The sequence below is a fragment of the Eulemur rufifrons genome, chromosome 5 (assembly GCF_041146395.1).
Source record: "Eulemur rufifrons isolate Redbay chromosome 5, OSU_ERuf_1, whole genome shotgun sequence".
Lineage (NCBI taxonomy): Eukaryota > Metazoa > Chordata > Mammalia > Primates > Lemuridae > Eulemur > Eulemur rufifrons.
This window is the reverse complement of record NC_090987.1, coordinates 30816248-30838956: the sequence shown is the minus strand read 5'-3', so window position 1 is coordinate 30838956 and position 22709 is coordinate 30816248. Positions and strand designations below refer to the sequence as shown.

The 22709-nt window shown below is 38.7% G+C and overlaps 1 protein-coding gene across 1 annotated transcript in view; it reads right to left on the bottom strand.

Moving 5' to 3' along the window:
• LOC138383467 (zinc finger protein 24) overlaps positions 1-21763 on the bottom strand; it is a 50813-nt gene extending 29050 nt beyond the window's left edge. Inside the window, exons 1-4 of the mRNA XM_069468455.1 lie at positions 21713-21763; positions 17800-18302; positions 17401-17548; positions 9549-15185 (exon numbers count right to left, since the gene is read on the bottom strand). Of these exons, the coding sequence (XP_069324556.1) occupies positions 14647-15185; positions 17401-17548; positions 17800-18219 (1107 nt within the window). The 5' untranslated portion in view covers positions 18220-18302; positions 21713-21763 and the 3' untranslated portion in view covers positions 9549-14646. Of the gene's footprint in view, positions 15186-17400; positions 17549-17799; positions 18303-21712 lie in introns of the transcript that reaches the window.
• Between the last annotated feature and the right edge of the window lie 946 nt (positions 21764-22709).

Below are 22709 nucleotides of genomic sequence, written 5' to 3'. Positions count from 1 at the left end.
ACCATTTAATCACAGCTTCTAAACATGTGAAACAGGATTTAAAATTTTTTCCATATGTCAAAGTGTGAAGTTTTTCTATTACTGTCTATCTTGTCATCTATAGATTGGACAAAAATGGTAGCTGTGATATTGTGATTTATAATAAGAAATATATATTTGGTCTTCATCCCCTGCTACAAAGCTCCTAAAACCTTTGGTATTTCCTCAGTGATAAGAGTGATTGAGATGAAAAGAGGGCTGGGCACAGTGGCTCACCCCTGAAATCCTAACACTTTGGGAGGCTAAGGTGGGAGGATTGCTTAAGGCCAGGAGTTCAAGACCATCCTGAGCAAGAGTGGGACACCATCTCTACAAAAAATAGAAAAGTTAGCCAGCCATGGTCATGTGCACCTGTAGTTCCAGCTGCTCAGGAGACTGAGGCAGGAGGATCACTTGAGCCCAGGAGTTTGAGGCTGCAGTGAGCTACGTTCAGGCCACTGCACTCCAGTCTGGGTGACAAATCAAGACCCTGCCTCAAAAAAAAGATGAAAGCCATGTCTTTTGTTACTCATAACAAGCCCCTTTCAACCACACTTGAGTTTATGTTAATGAGAAGACTTTTGGAAAGACCTTAGAGAACCATAGGATGGGGGCTGGTTGCCAGAGGAACAAACCATGTGACTAGAGAATTGGAACTTTCAGACCAATCCCACCCCAGCTGGACCCCTGGAAGGGGAAAGGGGCTGGAGATTGAGTTCGATCAACAGTGGCCAATGATTTAATCAATCATGCCTACATAATGAAGCCTCCACAGAAACTTAAAAGGACAGGAATCTGAGCATTTATGGGTTATTGAACTTATGAAGGTGGGTCCTAGGAGGGTGGCATGGCTAGGGAGGGCATGGAAGCTCAGTGCTCCTTGCCACACACCTTGCTCTATGCATCTTTCATCTGGTTGATCCTGAGTTGTACCCTTTTATAATAAACCCATAATCTCGTAAGTAAAATGTTTTCCTGAATTCCGTGAGCCATTATAGTAAATGCTCAAACCGAAGGAGGGGGTTGTAGGAACCTCAGATTTATAGCCAATCAGAGGCACTAGTGAAAACATGGATGTGTGATTGGTGTCTGAAGTTGGGTCATGGCAGGGGCAGCAGTCTTCTTGAACTGAGTCCCAAACTTGAGGGGTCTGTGCTAATTCCAAGTAGATAGGGTCAGAATTGAATTACAGGACACCCAGTTGATGTTTACAAAGAATTGGAGGATTGCTTGGTGTGGGAAAACCCCATACACATCTCGTGTTAGAAGTGTTGTGAGTATAGAGAAGACAGAAGACAGTTTTTCCTATAGGGTAGCTAAATCAATTTCCTAAATGATTAATTTGTATAGCATATTCTGTCTAAAAATAAAAAGACCTTTTGATCTTGTTTTTCAGGTGGCAATATTCATCAGACTTTTTTGTTTGTTTTAGTTTTTGATTTCTGACATACATATTGATAACAGCATATTTGCAAAGTTTTCAACTGAAAAATTGAAATAATTTTTTAAAATAAAAAAATTCAAATTGCCATTTACCTTGACTGTCTCCCATAATTATCCAATTAATATTTCAATTTAACAAACATTGTTAAATGTTATGGGCAAGGCATTTGGTGAGGTTTTGTAGTATAGACAAAGAATATATTATCTCTTCCAATAAAGTGTATATTGTATAGTGATAGAGACATGTACAGAAAACACATAGCCCAATGTTATAAGGGTAGGACAAGATGCTTATGAGAGCTCCGAGGAGATAGGGTTCAGTTCTAATTGGAAAGAAAAGGGAGAGCTTTGTGGGGCTCCTGAAATTTGAGTTTTGAAGAATGGGAGTAGGGGCATAAAGGCAGGAATTGTCAACAAAGACACAGAAGTAAGGAAGTGCAAGAAATGATGTGGCTATGGTGCTCAGTCATTAATTCATTAAATAAATATTCAGTGTCAGGCACTGTACTAGGTCCTGCTCAAGAGGGGGAAATAAAGGCCCTGCTCTCAAGAAGCTCACAGAAACAGTTATAATGCATTATGAAAATACTGATTGAAATATGCACTTAGAAGAGTAAGAATAAGGTGGAAATTAAAATGAAGTAGGAAAAAAGACTACTATGGAGTGTGATGCTGAAAGGTGAGGGATTTTAATTTTCTGAGCTTTAGTTTCATTATCTGTAAAACAAAAGTACTAGGTGTGGTTGGATTAAATTTCATATTTCTGCATTTTATTCTCAAAGTAATAGAAAGCCATTAGGTCTTTGGACCAGGGAATGGCAGGATCATCTTCCTGCTTTAACAAGAATCTAAGATTAAAAGAGAGAGAGAGGCAGTGGAAAGGAAAATTATTTTAAAAGTCTGGAAATAAAATCATGTTGTCCAGAAGTAGAAGAGCTGAAAGGCCTTGACACAATGATAGGCTGAGAAGTGAGTAGGGAGAAAAGTGTACAATTATCATCTGTTCTATGGAGAATTTAAAAAGTGAAGGAGAAAAGTAGGATGATCTCCAAATCTATTTCTGAAGGTTACCTCTCTCCTGAGAATAAAATTTAAGAGCTTACTATGCATTTATGTCTTAGTGTCCTAAGGTAAACTCAAATTCATGAACTTAACACACAAACCCATGATTTCTTCCCCCTAAATTCCCTATCCTGATAAATTACACTACTAAACAGCTTCTCATCCAGAGAAAATGACTGGTAATCATCCTACTTTTCTCACCCCCTCAGTTTTCAAATCTAGTTGCTCACTAGGTCTTAGAAATGAGTTGCAAGATTGTAAAACTCAAACAATAGTGAGGAATATAGAGTAAAAAGGGAAGGAAAATGTAGAGAATTGGGCTTGACACTTTATGCATATTGTTTCTACAGGCATTTGCTGACTTTTGAACTGGTAGGGCAAAGGGCCAAGAAAACTATTCAGAAATCGCTGGAAGACTCACTGTGATAGGGAATAAAAATTGGAGCAGAGAATATGCCAATTAGGCAGTGTCCTTGTAAACACCCTGCATTCTTGATGTAAACATTATATGGCTATACCCTAGGAAAGAGGATGAAACCTGTGTGACCAAGTCTAAAAAAGTCTGAAATGCAATGTCAAGTAAGGTCATACTTTTAGTGAAGTAAATTGTCTGCCCCCAATCTAGCTACCAGTTAGAAGAGAGAAAAGGGTGAATCCTCTCTGGAGGATGACCATCCAGAGACTATAATTTTTCATGCACAATATGTTCAATAAAAAATTTACCAGAACCATTAAAGTCAGAGACATCAGTATGAACCCACATTACAATTTATACACACACAGATGGATACACAGAGAAACAATTACAGAAAATGTGTCTATACATGGGTTCATATACATATATTAATATTACCTAATTCTGTTCTCTAAGAGGACCTAGAAGCACTGACACCCCAGTGTCAATGAGCATACCCAGACCTTTGTTTCTAAATACCATTTTCCAAATAAAAGGAACCAGCCTCCTTTGATAAATGACTGATTCAGGGCTATGGCAGGGAAAATACAAGATGAGCCTAGAGCATCTTGCAGTACAGAAAGTAGGCAAGAGCTCAAAAAACAAAAGAATAGGAGTATGTCAAAGGAACACAGGAGCCAACCTGAAGGAGTTCCCAAATAAATATATATACATTAGTCTCTACCAATAAATACACGTGAGTCTGTACTGATAAATAAGTACAAGAGAAGAGACAAATCCTTATGGAAATTTCCAAATTATATATTTAGATTCTCTCCCCTTCAGGATGTAGAGTATGTATCTGAACTCCACAACCCTAGAGGAGGCTGGACCTGCTGAATCACTTCCAAAGGATAGAGTATGGAAAGGGAAAAACAGTAACAACAGCAGAGAAACCTGACAAAAACTACCTTGAAATTTTGGGCCAGGTAATTCTTTTCTGTGGGGAGCTGTCTGGATTTATAGGGTGTTTAATGCCATCCCCAGCCTCTAACCACTAGATACCAGTAGCAACCCTCCACCAGTTAAGACAACCAAAAATGTCTCTAGACCCTACCACATGTCCCCTGGCAGGCTTCTCACCTGCCTGAGACGCATTACCTAAAAGTTAGTATAACCAGTGATGTTATGTGAACATCATGTACCACTGGGAATGATGTGATGAGACTGTCACTTCAACTCTGTACTATTCTTTTCAAAAACCTGTAATCCCCATATAACTGAAATCAGATATGAAAGAGGGCATGTTACTCCTGATATTATAAAAATAAAAAATGATTACAAGAGAGTACAAGGAATTATTGTCACCAAGAAATTGGATAATCTAGATGAAATGGACAAATTCCTAGAAACATAACCTAGGAAATCTGACTAGAACTACAACTATTTAATAGTAAGATTAAATCAGTATTCAATACCTCACAACAAAACAAGCCCAGAACCAGATGGCTTCACTGGTGAATTCTACCAAGAATTTAAAGAAGTAACACCAATCTTTATTGAATTTCTACAAAATATTTTTACCAAAAGTTTGGTACTTGTCCCTACAGCTGAATGAAGAATGAGGACAAGTGGTTTAAGGAAAAGGAAAGAAGTTTATTAATTTGCTGGCAAATGAGGAGGATGGTAGACTCTCATCTTAAAGATAACCTGTGTTATCTTTAAGGAGTTTTATAGTTTTACATTTTATATTGAGGTTTATGATCTATTTTGAGTTAATTTTTGTGAAGGGGGTAAGGTCTGTGTCTAGATTTTTTTTTTTTTTTTGGGGGGGGCATGGGGATGTCCAGTTGTTCCAGCATTGTTTGTTAAAAGACTACATTTTTATCCATTGTATTACCTTTTTTCCTTTGTCAAAGATAAGTCAACTATATTTATGTGGGTCTATTTCTGGCTCTCTATTCTGTCCCATTAATCTATTTATCTATTCTTTCACCAATACTACACTATTTTGATTACTGTAACTTTATTGTAAGTCTTGAATTTGGGTAGTGCCAGTCCTCCAGCTTTGTTCTTCTCTTTCAATGTTTTATTAGCTATTCTGGGTCTTTTGCCTCCCCGTATAAACTTTAGAATCAGTTTGTCAATGTTCACAAAAATAATTTGTTAGGATTCAATTGGGATTGCATTGAATTTACAGATAAAATTAAGAACTGACATCTTGATGATATTGAGTCTTCCTACCCTAGATCACAGAGTATCTCTGTATTTATTTAATTCTTTGATTTCTCTCATCAGAGTTTTATAGTTTTCCTCATATAGATCTTGTACATATTTTGTTAGATTTATATCTGAGTATTTCATTTTTGAGGGTGCTAATGTAAGCAGTATTGTGTTTTTAATTTCAAATTCCACTTGTTCATTGTTGTTATATAGGAAAATAACCATGTATCCTGCAACCTTGCTATAATTGCTTATTAGTTTCAGGAGATTTTTTTGTCCATTCTTTTGGATTTTCTACATGGACAATCATGTCATCTGCAAACAAAGATAATTTTATTTCTTCCTTTCCAATCTATGTACTTTTTATTTCCTTTTTTATTTTTTTGGTCTCATTGCATTAGCTAGGACTTTCAGTACAATGTTGAAAAGCAGTGGTGAGAGGGCACATCCTCGCCTTGTTCCTGATCCTAGTGAGAAAGTTTCAAGTTTCTCACCATTAAGTTTGTTGTTAGCTGTAGGTTTTTTGTAGATATTATTTACCAAGTTGAGGAAGTTCCCTTCTATTCCTAGATTACTGAGTCTTTTTTTGTTTTCATCATGAATGAGTGTTAGATTTTGTCAAAATTTTTTTCGCATCTATTGATACAGATATGTGATATTTCTTCTTTAGCCTGTTGATGAGGTGGATTATATTAATCAATTTTTAAAGGTTGAACTAGTCTTGCGTACCTGGGATAAATCCCACTTGGTTGTATTTAATTCTTTTTATACACTGTTGGAATCAATTTGCTAATATCTTGTTGAGGATTTTTACATCTCTGTTTATGAAAAATATTGGTCTGTAGTTTTCTTTTCTTGTAATGTCTTTGGTTTTGGTATTAGGTAGATGCTGCCTTCATAGATTGATTTAGGAAGTATTCCCTCTTCTATCTTCTGAAAGTGATTGTAGAGAATTCGTATAATTTCTTTCTTAAATGTTTGGTAAAATTTACCAGTGAACTCATTTGGGCCTCATGCTTTCTGTTTTGGAAGGTTAATTAACTTGATTTCTTTTCTTTTTTTTTTTTTTTTTTGACAGTCTCGCTCTGTTGCCCAGGCTAGAGTGCCATGGGGCCAGCCTAGCTCACAGCAACCTCCAACTCCTGGGCTCAAGCAATCCTCCTGCCTCAGCCTCCCGAGTAGCTGGGACTACAGGCATGCGCCACCATGCCCAGCTAATTTTTTCTATATATATTTTTAGCTGTCCATATAATTTCTTTCTATTTTTAATAGAGACAGGGTCTCGCTCTTGTTCCAGCTGGTCTTGAACTCCTGAGCTCAAACGATCCACCCGCCTTGGCCTCCCAGAGTGCTAGGATTACAGGCGTGAGCCACCTCGCCCGGCCTGATTTCTATAATAGATATCAAATCAGATATTCGGATTGTCTATTGCCTATTCAGATTGTCTGTTTCTTCTTGTGTATTGGCAGATTGTGTCTTTCAAGGAATTGATCCATTTCATTTATGTTATCAAATTAGTGGGCAAAGAGTTCTTCATAGTATCCCTTTATTATCCTTTTAATGTTTGTGTGATCTGTAGTGATGACCCCTCTTTCATTTCTGATATTAGTGATTTGTACCCTTTTTTTCCTAGTTAGCCTGGCTAGAAAGGCTTATTGATTTTATTGATCATTTCAAAGAACCTTTTGGGTTTTGGTTATATTGATTTTTCTTTACTGATTTCCTGTTTTCCATTTCACTGATTTTACTCTAATTTTTATTATTTCTTTTCTTCTGCTTACTTTGGATTTAACTTGCTCTTCTTTTTATAGTTTCCTAAGATGGAATCTTAGATGATTGATTTTAGAACTTTCTTTTTTTCTAATATTCATTCAATACTATAAATTCCCTTCTAAGCACTGCTTTTGCTGCATTTGACAAATTTTGAAAAATTGTTTTCATTTCCATTTAGTTCAAAATATATTTTAATTACTCTTGAGATTTCTTCTTTGACCCATGTGTTATTTAGAAGTGTGTTGTTTAATCTCCAAGTATTTTGATATATTTCTGTCATTGATTTCTAGTTTAATATATTTTTAAATATTTTTTCTCCACTAAGGAGGCAAGACCCTTCCTAGTACTCTAAACCAAAGTTAAGAGTTCTCAACTTCAGCACTATTGCCATTTGGAGCTGGCTAATTCATTGTTGTGCATTGTAGGATATTTAGTAGCATCTACCCACTAGATGCCAGTAGTGCGCACCTCCCCTTGTTGTGACAACCAAAAAATGTCTCTAGACATTTTCAAATGTCTTCTGGGGGGCAAAATTGCCCTTGTTTGAGGATCACTGCTCTGTGAATTATGAGGTTTTCTACTCTACCATTCCTGGCCTTTTGTGAGTTCCAGTGATTTTTCCCACTAATTGTTTTAGACCATTCCTTCCTCAGCCTCAGGTAGTTTCCTTACACACATGTGCTCATAAGCAATCAACCGAATACTTGAGAGGGACTCTCTGCTGTCTCCAGTGTTCTCTTTCTGTGCAGTTATCTCCTCTCTGATACTGTCCCGCAAAAGCTAGCCACCTTGGTCTCCCAGAACTTTTTGCTCTATCTTCTCAGCTTAAGGAGACTACCAGGCCCTGCCTGAGTTCCCTTTCCTCAATTGTGAGCTGGAAACTCTCTCTAGGTAGTAAACTGAGGCAATCCAAGTATACCTCACTGTTTTCTGCCTCTTGGGGATCCTGTCTTTCCCATCCTTTGCCTGTCTGATATATTTTGTTAGGTATTTGTTTTGGCAGGTTAGATCAGTCCCTGTGCTCCATCTTGGCCTGAAGGTTTTTGTGTTTGTGACAAAAACAGCCTATTTGTGTGTTAATTAGGAAAATCCAGGAGAGAAAAATTGATAATGTGAGAGGTGAGAATTATTGGAGTATGTCTTTGAGTAGGTGTGAGAAAACAGCTTGAATCCAGTGGAGAGGTTAGCCTTAGACAGATACACAGATAGTTGATCTAAAGATAAGAGGAAAGAAGGATGAATAAGATAAACAAATGAATATATGGATACACATTGTATTTTGTTTTCTAAGTATATATTTCTGTTGTAAATAATGGTGTAATAGGTATATATGGGGAGAGGTATATAGAGAACATCAAAATATTAATGGGATGTTATTAGGATTGTGGATGCATGGGTGACTTGTTTCTAAATCTTTCCTTTTATTACATTACCTTCATAATATGTAAAGACATATTTTAAAAATTTAAAGAAACTAGATGGAGATTTTCTTCAAGTCTATTCTCAGTACCTTGTCATGTCTCTCCTTTGCCCAAAACCTCCAATGGTCCCCCATCACATTCAAAGGAAAAGTCATAGTTCTACCAATGACTAACCAGGTCCTCCATGATGTGGCTCTCCCTGCCACCCTCACCCCATTTATTTCCCTGGCCTCCCCTACCACTTTTCTCCATGTTTACTCCGTTCCAGCCACAATGGCCTCCTTGTTTTCTTGAACAAATTAGGCATTGCTCCTACATCAAGTTCTTTGTAAATTGCTGTTTCCATGCCTGGAACATTCTCCTTCTGGTTTCATGGCTTGCTTCCTTACACTCATTCATCTTTTTCTCAAATGTCATTTTGTCAGTGAAACCTTCCCTGGCCAACCTATCTAAATTGCAATACCATTCCTTCTGGACATTCTGTATTCTTTACCTGATTTCCTTCCTAACCACTCACCATCATATAACATACAATATACATTTTTTTTAAGAACCCTGTTTTTCATTTACTACTGGTTTTCCACTGCCATGTGTAGTTCCCCCCCCCCCCCACACACATGGTATAGATGTAAACCCCAGAACAGTGCCTGACCCGGAGTAGGCACTTAATGTGTTGAATGAATAGAAACTTGCAGTGTTTGGCTCAGTCTTGAAGGACATCTCTTTGGAAACTACACCCTGGGTGATGTGATTAATCAGAAGTGCCAGGTGACATTAAGCATTGCTCCATTTCCTGCCCTGGAAAAGAGCCCACTAGGTGAAGCCACTCAGATCTTGGGCCTGAGTAACTTCAAGTCCACCGGCCTGAGAATAAAACAAAGACCCAAAGGACCATGGTAGGGGAATAGAGGTCATTGGGAGGGGCTCCAAGGGTTGCATACAGGGGATCCTTAAGGGTAATGCTCCAAGAGCAATGGTAGGAAGTGGGTACAGCAAAGACTCAGCAGTGTAATCCCCAGTTTCAAAGTCCCAGGTTAACGAATCTGGAGGAAGGATGAAAAGAGAACTGTCAAAGAGGCGATTGTGTTAAAAGCTCTTCATCCACAGGCATTCTGAACACCAGTGTTCAGTTATTGTTGGAACGTAAGATGTTATGTATGTGCTGTGTGGTATAGGAAGAGTGAAGTAAATGGCAGAAGTTGACAGAGGCCAAATCATGGAAGGCCATGCTAATTTTATTAACTTATATAGTGCGTAAAGTATAAGTCTAAAATTTAAAATTACAAAGGTTTTCTACAAATCAATAAGAAAATACAAATAACCTATATTAATCAGGACAGAAACTCAATTCAATTATCTTAAACAAGAAAGGGACTTTATTGGCTCACAAAAGTTTTAAGTCCGGAGGTAGGGCAGGCTTTAGGCACAGCTGGATCTAGGGCCTCCAGAAAAATGACATCAGAACTTAGTTCTCTTTCCATTTCTGCTAGCCTCCAAGTTTCTCCTCACACAGACTCTCTCCACATGGTTACAAATTCAGGCTTACACGGTCCTTGGTTCCTAGGATCTCCATAAAGCCTTCTTTCCAGTAGCTCCAGCAGAAGTTCTGTTGAGGGCTCTCCTTAGCCTGGCTTAAATTATATGCCCATTCTTTAATTGCTGTGACTAGGGAGCTCCGGGACTCAGGAGGCCAAACCTGGTCATGGCTCACCTAAGCCACAGGGAATGGGTTCCCCACAGTAAATAAGGGTTCTGTTACCAGAAGATGGGGAAAGAGATGCTGAACAAACAAAACCAAGATATCCACAATAACTCAGAAGAAAAGCAGGTAAAGGATACAAACAATCCATGGTAAAACTATAAATAGCCAATAAACATGAAAATAACCCCAACCTCACAATTTTTGATAATCAGGGAAATGCAAAATAAGAAAGGATTCCTTTTTCTTTTTAGCCCAACAGATAAAAAACTATCAAAAGTAGGTAAGGCTATATGGGGAAACAAGTACTTTCATACAATTGGTGAAAATACAAACTTACGAAGGCCTTTGGGAAGGTTAAGGTGGGTCTATCAGAGAGCAAACCCTTTGACCCAACAATCCACCTTATGGGACTCCAGCCTAAAGAAATTCACACACATGCACAAAGACATCTACATAAGATGCTTACTTTGGCAATGTAATAGCAAGAGAAAAAAAATAAGGGAATAGTTAAATAATGGTATCTTCATAGTACGTAATCCTATTCAACCATTAAAGAAATTTAAAGACCTCAGTATCTGTTTTTGAGACCCCCCCCCAAAAAGTGAGCTACAGAATACATATATATGATCCTATTTATGTAAAAATAGTGTTTTTAAGAGTATATTCATATGGAAATGTATGGAAAAGGGACTACAAGGAGGTATGCTAACCGGCAAGAAGTGGAATGTGATTGGAAGCACTGGAGAAAAGGGTCTCTCCTTGCTCTTACACTTGTGTATCATTTAAGTTTTGTATGAGTAGTCATTTATCCATTCATAATTAAAAACAGAAAGATGGGAAAAGCAGTTCATAATAGGAAATGCAAATGTCCAACAAACATGAAAAGATGTTCCTCCTAATAGTCAAAGAAACAAAAGATAAAACAAATTTTGCCTATCAAATTGGCAATTTTAAGAATTCAGGGTTGGCAGGAGTGTAAGCAAATAGGCGCTTTTACTATTGATGGAATTGTGAATTGGTACAATCTTTTTGGTATTTCTCAAAATGTCAAATGTGCACTCTCTGACCCAAAAAATCCATTTCTAGCTATTTATCCTACAGAAATACCCACAGGTAGAAAAATACATGTACAGGGATGTTTTACTATACCTTTATCTATAATGAACCTAATTATCCCTCAATATGGGGTTAAATTACAGTATATTCATGCAATGGAAATGTATTTATGAAAGTATGTAGTTATGAAAACAGAATGTCTGTATCAGTAGGAGGGAGAGGAGGCAAGTCTCAGTGTAGTACATGTGAAATGAGGGTATGTCCTACCTCTTATGGTTGCTAAGGATTAAAAGTTCATCCATGATAAAGCACTTCAAATAGTGCCTCTACACAGCAACAAGTGTCAGCTATTAACACATTTTTGATTAAATATATATATGCCTATATCTGGAAGAACAACAAACCAAACTATTATCACTTCTGGATAATACTGTAAAAGGAAATGTCCTTTTTCATTTTACATTTCTGTACTGTAAAAAATTCAAACCAGCATGTTTAATAGCATCCACATTTGTTAACCATAAAGATAAAAGCATAAAATTTATTAACCAAGGCTTAGCAGCCATCACTCATGGCAGAGTGAATGTATCACTGGAATCCATAGAACTAGATTTGAGTTTTAGCTCTAACTGGCCACATGCAAGTCACATGATTTCTGAATCTTGCTTTCCTGGTCTACAAATATAACTGAGATAGGTACGGTGTCTAATCCAATGCCTGACGTGCAGATTATTTCAATTCATGTATCCCTCCCCTCAATTTACATAAATGTGAGACATATTGCTAAATGATCCAAGTGTCAACTAGGTGTGAATGTGGAGAGCTTAACCTCCAAGAAAACTAGAAGAAAATTTAACAGCAACACACAAATGCTCAGTGGCTAGTGGGCGAGTATCAGTAGACTGCATGCCCTAATACATCTGCTCATTTGCTAACCAGACGTCCTGGCTATCACCACTGCGTGGCAACTGCCACATCATTACTTCAACAGAGGCTAGGCGCTCCCCCAAACTGCTTTATCTGCTTGGGTATAAATGAATGTCTGGATGAAATAATAAATCACTAGTTATTAAAATCAATTTGTCTAGTGGGGACTAAGCCTAACTGAGCACACATCTCACCATGTCCTTTTCCTGTGTACCGCCATCTTGTCCCTTTTCCCCACAGAGCCTTGCCTTAGCCTTAGTCAGAATCTCTTCCAAACAATGCACATGTATTAGAGCTGGCAAGACAAAAACATATTTGCCAACTCTAACACTACTTTTTCTATGCTGTCATATTACCAAATATCTTTGGCATTTATGAAAAATCTACCACAAGGAAGCCTCCTTGTATACAGGAAAGTTGTAAGATCTTAAAAATGTGACATATCAGCCACTGAGAGGTTGCTCCCTTCTTACCTACTCTGATAAAAGAATTCTGTCATCCCAGCAGTTTTCCAAATATGCCACCTCAAAACCTACTTGGAAAGAAGCCAGTTATAAATAAATAAATCAATCAACTCAAGATCATTTTATCTTAGAGCAGAGGAATTTATAGCTTTATTGGAAAATGACTTGCTTCCTCTCAGCCATGAGAAAAAGTCCCAAACAAAAGTCCCTATGTTTTCTTGTATAACTTAAAATACATTATATCATTACTACATATTTATACTTCAATAAATCTTAATCTATAAAGCACATTTCTTATAATTAATTGTTATCAGAAAACCTATAAACAAGTTCCATTCTTCCTCACTTCTCAACCATCTGGCCTTGCATTTATTACTATGCTTTTTAATAGGCTCATGCAAATCTCACCTTCCATTTTTCAACTTGATCCAAGCACCAGGTATAACCAAAATTTCTGAACTATGAAATATTTGTATTCACATGGGTCATTTTCCACACAACGATGCCCATTATAAAAAAGCCTTTTCTCATATTCTATATTTTACCTTCCAGAGTTTTCCACTAAACAGTAGAACCACAGTATTTGGGATTCTCAGCCAAGGAGTATATAATCCTACTACTACAATGTATTACTTTAATACATTTTTAAAAATGTGTTAAGACTAAAAATTAAAAAAAATAGTTCAATCAATTCTGATAGTTAATAAACTAGTTAAAGGTCTAGTTGTAATTTTTTAAATAGAATAGTCCATTCAACTTAACATGTAGGTACAACCTCAATGCTACTAGAGATTGATTAGTTTTTTTAAAAGATTCACAAACCTCCAAGCTCTGATATAGAGTATCTTGGATTCACCTCTGCAGAATGCTGGAGAGCCGGCTCTTTGAGCTGAGTCCCTCCCACTGACCCCCCCATATAACGCCCTGGTAGAGAACTATGGCTCTGGGAATCTCAGAGGTGACCTCCCCAGGGAATGCTCAGACAAGAGGAAGAGGCTAACTCATGTGAAACGGCTTTGTACTAAACCCCCTATGATTTACAGTGGAAGAAATACCTACCTATTTATGGTAGGATTACAGTACCTAGCACAGTGCCTTATTGGTAGAAAATGTTTAATAAATGCATGGCTGCTTTTTTAGCCTGGTATTCAACCCTTTTGTACCAAAGGAATAAAAAATAGCAAACCTGATACTTGTTGCATACCTGTCATGGAATTTTCTGTCCTTAACAAAGATAAAGGCAAAATAATGATGAATTAGATCTTCAAGTCTTTTTCTAAAAGCCAAGACAGACCATTACCCTTATGTTTACATTTGCCCTTCCAACATTGCCATTCACTACAAATTCTTCCCTAGTGTTATAATTTCCACCTTCATAGTTTTACAATTATTTATTGTTCAGACTGTCTACTTTTTAATGATATATGGGAGAACATTATTTTCATTAGTAAGATGCCTCCAAATTACAGATAGGATGAGTGGTTTTTGAGTTTTCCTGCAGGCAGATGACTGTATTTAAATAAAATTCTTGACATACTTCAATTCTTAATGTATTTGTATATCTTCCCCCGTCTAGATGTCCCATTCACTTTTTGATGTTTTATTAGCATCACTTATCTGAGATCTATGGCTCATTTTACTTTGAGGCCTTTTGCCATCCTTTATCTTCTATTTTCTCAAATGCATATTCAAATTCAGTAAAAGGAACAGAAGGGCAAATTTTTAAAAGATGGTTTTAAAATTGTTTAAGGTGGTTTTCAGCCTTTATAATTCCTATGTTGCCTTTTAATGTAGAAGGGAATGTATCCTTATAAAGAGCATTTCAATGATCAACACGGAAATAATTTGCCTAAAAAAGGGAAACTTTTAAGAAAGGGATAAAGAATCAGGTAGCTCATTATTTGGAAAAGTAATAGAGAATATAAACATTACACAGAAAATTTAGGCATTAACACCTGAATTAAGTTTAAAATTTCAGTTTCTAGGCAGGTATGATACCATTTCTTTCAAGATAAAATAATAATGGTAAGTGAAGAATTTTTACATTTCCCAGTAGATTTTCTGACAGTCAGTAGGGAAAAAACTATTCTGTATCATTTCATGTTTTAAATTTTGTCTTCATTTCTGAAGAAAAGACCTGAGTGCTGATTTTTTTTCAATTTCTTAAACTTTCACAACATTCAGAAGTTTTTCTGCATTGTGTCTTCTCTGATGTCTAAAAAGATTGGAGCTTTGACTATAGGATTTCCCACACTGAACGCATTCATAAGGTTTCTCCCCAGTATGGATTCTCTGATGATTTATAAGCCCAGAATTCTGGCTAAAGGCTTTCCCACATTCAAGACATTTGTAAGGTTTTTCTCCAGTATGGACTCTCTGGTGTTGCACAAGGATGGAACTTCGGCTGAATGCTTTCCCACACTCAACACATCCATAAGGTTTCTCCCCACTATGAATTCTTTGATGCAGAATAAGGGCTGAACCCTGACTGAAGTGTTTTCCACATTCATCACATATATGTTGTTTCTTTCGTGAGGGATTTCTCTTTCTTTCAAACCTGCCCTTGGGGAAACAGCCTTCTCCATATTTAAAAATTTGAGGAACACCTATATTGAGTATGCCAGGAGCTTCATGAGATTCCACTGCCGAAGGAGCCTCCTGCTTTGGAGCTAGCGCTCCATTTTCAGTCCTAGCATCATCATCTGAAATAAACAGAAAATGCAAATATCACTCATTACCTATTCAAGGAAAAAGGAATCTGAAGAAAAATTTTTTAAAAAAATGAACTAAAAGTAAATAGCTTGCACAAATCTACAAACAGCAGTCTGAAAACTGGTGTTAAAGTTGCCTATTCTCAAAAAAGAAAAAAATGAAATGACAGATTATGAAGCTAATGAGGTAACAGCATCATAACAACATAAAGACATAACAGATCTGGATAAAACATGGGCAAGTGGGTTATAAAAGGTAGTAAGAAAAAAAGAGAAGAAAGATGGTAGATTCTAAGATGGTAGGGAGACAAAGTGATGTGCCTAGGTCTGTAATTTTGTAATAAGAAAATAAAATTAAATTGGCCATTTGGAAATCATTATAATTTTTTTTGCTTTAAGAAAGGCAGAAATCGCATCAAAATACAAAAGAGTAAATAAAAACAAATCTGTCAGAAAGTGGCTATTTCTGAAATGACCAAGACAAGGCAGGTCACAGCCAAGATTAGACTAAAAGCAGAACATGACAGTCCTGACGAGAAGGGGCTGAAGATAAACTGGGGGCATTCTGTGTTAACCCAAGACATGATAATTAAAAATTCAATATGCCCTTTATAAAGAAAAGTTTTCTAATAAAAGAAGCTTTCTCTGTTTGCTGTTTGTCATGGTACTTAGAAAAATGGCTATTTCCAAGTTTCAGTGAGTTGTGTCCAGTGAAAGCAAAGCCTAAATTACCAACATGAGGTACCATCATCCACCTGCAGGCAGAGGTAACAGCAAGTCTCATTTAAGACTTTCCTGAAACTTCACGCCTTAAGGAGTAAAGATACAGTTCATACAGGGTGAACAACAGCCCTCAGAAGAAGAAAACAGTGGATGATTAACAAAAGGATAAAATCAGAAGATAAAGCTGAGAGAGAGAGAGAGAGAGAGACTCTGAAAGATTAGAGGGGGTTAGTAAGGCCTGGAGACAAAGAACAGAGAAGTTAGTGTGAAGATTAAGTAGAGACAAAACACACAGAAAAAAATGGAATTTCCCAAGTGTGGAAGAGACCAGACTGCTGAAATGAGGCTATTTTAAAATATGTGAAAAGTTATTCCAAAATCAGAAAGAGCAAAAGTTTTCTACCCAAGAAAATGCCACCTCCAAAGATCAAGGATAGTGGTTCTCAAACTACTGCACAGAATAATGTGCCACGTAACTTGTAAAACTGCAGATTCTCAGCAGACTTCAGCCCCACCCTGGAAGTTCTAATTGTATAGCACTATCCCCTCAGATGGGAAGAAAACCTGCTGAGACCTCATTCTGTGGCACACCAGCATTATATATCCAACTCCCTCAAGGAATGATTCCCAAAACAGATGTGAACAAAATTTCATTTTACGGCCGGGCGCAGTGGCTCATGCCTGTAATCCTAGCACTCTGGGAGGCCGAGGCGGGTGGATCGCTCGAGGTCAGGAGTTCGAGACCAGCCTGAGCAAGAGCGAGACCCCATCTCTACTAAAAATAGAAAGAAATTATATGGACAACTAAAATATATATATATACAAAAAATTAGCCGGGCATGGTGGCGCATGCCTGTAGTCCCAGCTACTCGGGAGGCTGAGGCAGTAGGATCGCTTAAGCCCAGGAGTTTGAGGTTGCTGTGAGCTAGACTGACGCCACGGCACTCACTCTAGCCCGGGCAACAGAGTGAGACTCTGTCTCAAAAAAAAAAAAAAAAAAAAAAAAAAAAAATTTCATTTTACTTCATATAAATATGAAAAAGAAACCCAGCAGTTTTAGGAATATACTGGGCTGTATCAAAGTATACATGTCAGTACAGAATCAGGCAGGAGACTGAAAAGTAAAAGGATATAAAACAAATGACAAAAAAAAAAAAACAAATGACAAGCAAAACTGCATGCAAAATAGAGGGATCTGGTCTATAGGTGGGTGCTGGCTCAAAGTAAAGCAAATGTTAGTGTGACGTGGAGTCTTCAGAAAACAAGTTAAAAGGAAAGAAAAGGCTGAAGATGTCAATGGCTAGGAATAAAAGATCTGAAGTCAGCAAATCGATTGTTATCAGAAAATAATCAAGATCTATAGTGTTTCCATGTCTAACGAATCAGGTTAAGAGTGACACCCCCACAAGAACAAGGAGAGTTTTGGACACAAGGCCCATATTCCCGTTTCACTCTCTAGCCCACAAAGAGTTCTGGTCCTCACCACAGTGCCTTAGGGAATGGAGCTCCCACGATGCCCACTTGAGCTGGTTCTCCACAGCATCAAGCTCAGAACTTGGTATTCCCTGAGCTTCTTCTTGAGATACTATCTCCTCTACTAGCACTTCCCGTTTTCGTCGACGGAGAGAAACCTGAAAACAGTAAGATATGGTTCAGAGAAGAAATTCTGATGAGAATCAGAACTAAAAACACATAAAAGAAGCCACATAAAACATACATTGCAAAGGCTTGGACAGCAAAGAAGCACAGATCATGAGAGTAGTAGGGGAATGGGGAGAAGGCATAAACATAATTCTAACTTAGTTGACTGCAATTAATTCAGCAGCTTTGCCTACTGCATGCCTGTGGTTCTGACCCAGGAAAGTGACACAAGCAGGCTCACCGGCTGTCCAGGGTCATCAAGTTCACTCTCCAAATCCTCCAGCACCGTCACTGCCTCCTCTCCATTCTCTGGATGATGATCGCGAACCCAAGTCTGTAGCTCCTTGGGTAGGATTGCAACAAACTGCTCTAGCACTACCAACTCTAAGATTTGTTCTTTTGTGTGTGTCTCTGGCCTGAGCCATAGACGACAAAGTTCTCGGAGCTGGCTCACAGCTTCACGGGGCCCAGGTGAATCCTGGTATCCAAACTGCCTGAATCGCTGTCGAAAAACTTCTGGGTCAGGGAGATGGTTCCAGGGGATACTTGATCCCTCTTCGCCATCAGGATCCTCCTCCAACTTCACTCTCAGAATTTTTTCCTCTTCATCTGGATTTGGGATGATAAGTATTGAATCTTCTTCCACTGACTGTGCAGACATCCTGATTTATAATACTTCAAGAAAAGACAATCAAGGCAGAATATAAGCCTTAGGGAAATACCCCGTTCTCTTCACAGGCAACCCTGAGGCACAAGGAAAAAAATATATAAATAACCAAATAGCCTAAGAATTTAGACTTACGCTGACACAGGAAGTAAAAGATACCTATTCTTTTTCTGGGTTAAAAACTCCAGTCAATAACCTATACCAGGAATTGGCAAACTATAGCTCATGGCCCACTAGTCTGCTGTCTATTTTTGCACAATGCTGGTACTAAGAATAGTTTTCGCAATTGTAAATGGTTAAAAAAACCCAAAAGAATACTTTGTGACATGAGCAAATGATATAATTTATGTGTCCATAAGTAATTTTATTTATTCATGGTTCATGCTACAATGGCAGAGTTGGCAGAGGTAGGTAGTTTTAACAGATTATATGGCCTGAAAAACCTCACACAGTCATGCACTACATAATGATAATTTAAGTCAATGGACCACATATACGACATGGTCCCGTAAGATTAAAATGGAGCCAAAACATTCCTTTTGCCTGGTGACACTGTAGCTGCTGTAAGGCATTATATGTTTGTGGTGATGCTGGTGTAAAAAAACATACTGTGCTACCAGTCGTATAAAAGCCTAGCACATACAATTATGTATGGTACAAAATACTTGATAATAGTAACAAATGACTATGTTACTAGTTCATATATTTACTATACTATACTTTTAATCTTTAGAGTGTACTCCTTTTACTTACAAAAAAAAAGTTAGCTGTAAAACAGTCTCAGGGAGGTCCTTCAGCAGATATTCCAGAAGAAAGCATTGTTATCATAGATGACAGCAACATGCATGTTATTGCCCCGAAGACCTTCCAGTGGGACAAGATGTGGAAGCAGAAGACAGTGATACTGACAATCCTGACCCTGCGTAGGCCTAACCTAATGTGTGTTTGTGATTTAGTTTTTAAGGGAAAAGTTTAAAAAGTAAAAAAATAATAATAATAATTTAAATAGAAAAAAGCTTATAGAATAAGGATATAAAGAAAGATAACATTTCTGTACAGCTATACAATGTGTTTTAAGCTAAGTGTTATAGAAGAGTCAAAGTTTCAAAAATTTAACAGTTTGTAAATAAAAGTTATAGTACGCTAAACTTAATTTATTATTGATGAAAGAAAAAACTTTTTAAAATTAGTGCAGCCTAAGTATACAGTGTTTATAAAGTCTACATGAGTGTACAGCAGGCCTTACCACTCACTCACTTACCAAAGCAACTTCCAGTTCTGCAAGCTCCACTCATGGTTAAGTGCCCTATGCAGTGTACCTTTTTTTATCTTTTACACCATATTTTACTGTACCTTTTCTATGTTTAGATATGCAAATATCACTGTATCAAAATTGCCTACAGTCTTCAGTACAGTAACATGTTGTACAGGTTTGTAGCGTAGGAGCAGCAGGCTATACAATACAGGCCAGGTGTTTACTAGGCTATATTATCTTAGGTTTGAAGTACATTCTACGATGCTCACACAACGATGAAATTACCTAATACATTTCTCAGAAAGTATCACTGTCTTTAAGTCATGCATGACCATATTTACTCTCTGGCCCTTTACAGAAAAAACTTGCCAATATATGACCTACTAAGTCAACAAACCCTATCTCAATAATCAAACGAATTCAATTAAGAACCAGCCCAACTCAGTGTTTTCTAAATGTGCTTGACCCTGGAACCCACTGTTTGCAATTCAGGACTTGTGTTCCCTGACACACTTAGGTCAACTCAAGATTAAAAGCTGTTTTTTTTATTATCTGCTTAAAAGTAATTTTCTTTACAAAATGTTTTTTAAAAAGTTAAAAGATATTTTGGGGCCAGGCGCGGTGGCTCACGCCTGTAATCCTAGCACTCTGGGAGGCCGAGGTGGGCGGATCGTTTGAGCTCAGGAGTTCAAGACCAGCCTGAGCAAGAGCGAGACCCCATCTCTACTAAAAATAGAAAGAAATTATATGGACAGCTAAAAATATATATAGAAAAAATTAGCCGGGCATGGTGGTGCATGCCTGTAGTCCCAGCTACTCGGGAGGCTGAGACAGGAGGATCCCTTGAGCTCAGGAGTTTGAGGTTGCTGTGAGCTAGGCTGACGCCACGGCACTCACTCTAGCCCGGGCAACAGAGTGAGACTCTGTCTCAAAAAAAAAAGTTAAAAGACATTTTAAAGATGACTAAGAACTCCTCAGACTTAAAATATATGTGAAAAAAAAGTTATTTTCCTCAGTAATAGATCACATGATATTGAAAAAAAGTGTAATATTTGAAAAAAATTACATAATATTGAAAAATGTTATTTTGCATAATATGCAAATATCAGTCATCCACGCCATAAATACACGTATAATAATAAACATTAATTCTAGCAAATTTTATTAAGAAAAAGCACTCTCATAACCACCTTCTTGCAGTAGTCCAGTATCTTGTCCTTACACTGGATGACTCACAAGTTCTACCTTCAGGGAAACTTTGTGCTATTTCTGATCCTTTCCTTAGTATCTGCACTGTCATGCCCGTGCCATTGTTTACAACACATATTAGGAATGAACCATGATGCTAATCTATGTGTTTATTCAGGACCCATAATCTGAACAATTACAACATAAAACTTACTGTAACCCGACCAAGACTAGAAATCATAAAAGACCTCATCAGACAGGTAATACATACGGGTTTAATTAAATACTCTGGAGTGAGGTGGCCTTATAAACAAGGTCTAGCCAACAGATTCATTCTTTCCTATTCCAGGACCCTATCTTATCAATGGCTCAAGCATTTCTACATAAAAGAAATCTCTTCCTTTTATGTCATACCGCACGCTGCTCGTGGGACATGGAGAGTGTCAGGAGGGCAAGCCCATGGTCCCGACAGTGCTTGGCAGGGGTACCTCGTCTCAGACGATCCCCACCTCACTGCTGCAGAGACCCGCTGTGTACCCCGACCCTAGCCCGACGTCCTCCCGGGCCTTCTTTCTGGCACTCACAGCGGCAGATTTCAGACCACCAAAGGCCACCCTGCGACAACGACGTCGGAGCCCCAGCACTTCCGTCCACGGCCTGCAGAACTACAAGTCCCAGCAGCCCCCGCGCAAGGTCCGCCCTGTCCCCGCCTTCACCTGAAACGACTCCCAGAAACCTCCGCGAGACGCCAAGGCCTCGAAATAGAACAAAACCGGCCGATGGGGGAGGGGGAAGGTGAGGGTCGCAGAGGACGCAGGGGAGGGAAGGCTCTCCATGGATGCCTAACAGCCGAGCAGGCCTTTCGCCTACCCCTCCCCGCCCTCCAACTGCTGGGCGCGGAGACCGCGGCCTGTGCCCCGCGCCGCCCAGGAAGCTAAGGAAGGTCCCCGCCAGGCTTCCCCACCAGTTCTTGCTGAGAGGTCCGCAGACCCTAACTCAGAGTCCCCCTCCCCCTCATACCGTTCCCTCTACTCCGGCGCAAACCTCCGGCTCAGGAACCGCAACAGCTTCGCTGTCCACGGCAGACGCAGAAACGCCGCTCGCAAGCCGTTTCCCAGAAGCCCCCAGCGCGGACTGCTTCCGGTCTGCGGGTCCGAAGAGGCGGGGAGAGGTAAAGCCCGCGTTGCCATGGAGATGCGCTCTGGGCGGGGGAGGGGCGGCCCGACGACAATGACCGCATTGAGGCTGTGGTTGGCCTCGCGCCTCTCCTCGAACAGTCCAGAGTTCTCTGTTCGTTTCAAAGAAAAGAAAAAGAGAAGACTCTGCTATTAAGATAGTCCTTAGAGCTGCACAAGCCCTTTCACACGCGTTATCTTGTGTGATCTTCACAATAATCTTCTGAAAGAAGTAGTAATAGGGAATATTTATGAAAGCGTACTACATTGTGCCAGGCACCATCGTCATGCTTTACATGTCGTTTATTTTTCACAATAACCCTACAATGTAGGAACTTTTATTATCCCCATTTCACAGCTGAGATGATTGAGTCCCAAGTACAGTAAATAACTTGCCAAGAGCTCACAACTTTTAAGTGGGAAGCAAGATTTGAAACCAAGACATGACTCCAACCTTTGGCTCCCACCGGTTATGCTACAGAGCTTTTATGATCTGTCAGGGAAACTAGATGAGACAGGTTAAGAGCTTTGGCAGTGACGTCACAGTGAATTTGCAGAATGCATGATCATCTTCAAACGTCAAGCTGGGCATTTTAAACCGTAAAACAGCTGCTGAGGTGATCATTTAAAAACATAAATTGGACCACTTCATCCCCCAATTTAAAAGCCTCTAATGGATGCCCATTACCTTAAGTATGGCATAAAAACTCCCTACATTGACCTGCAAGGTCTCCTGGGGTCTGTTGCCTGTCTCCCCATCTGACCTCAGCTCTTAGACTCATTGTGGCCCAGGATCCTCAATCTCACTGACAGCCTCCCCACCCTTCGTAGCCCTATCAAAAGTGATCTCATTTATTTACTTCCAT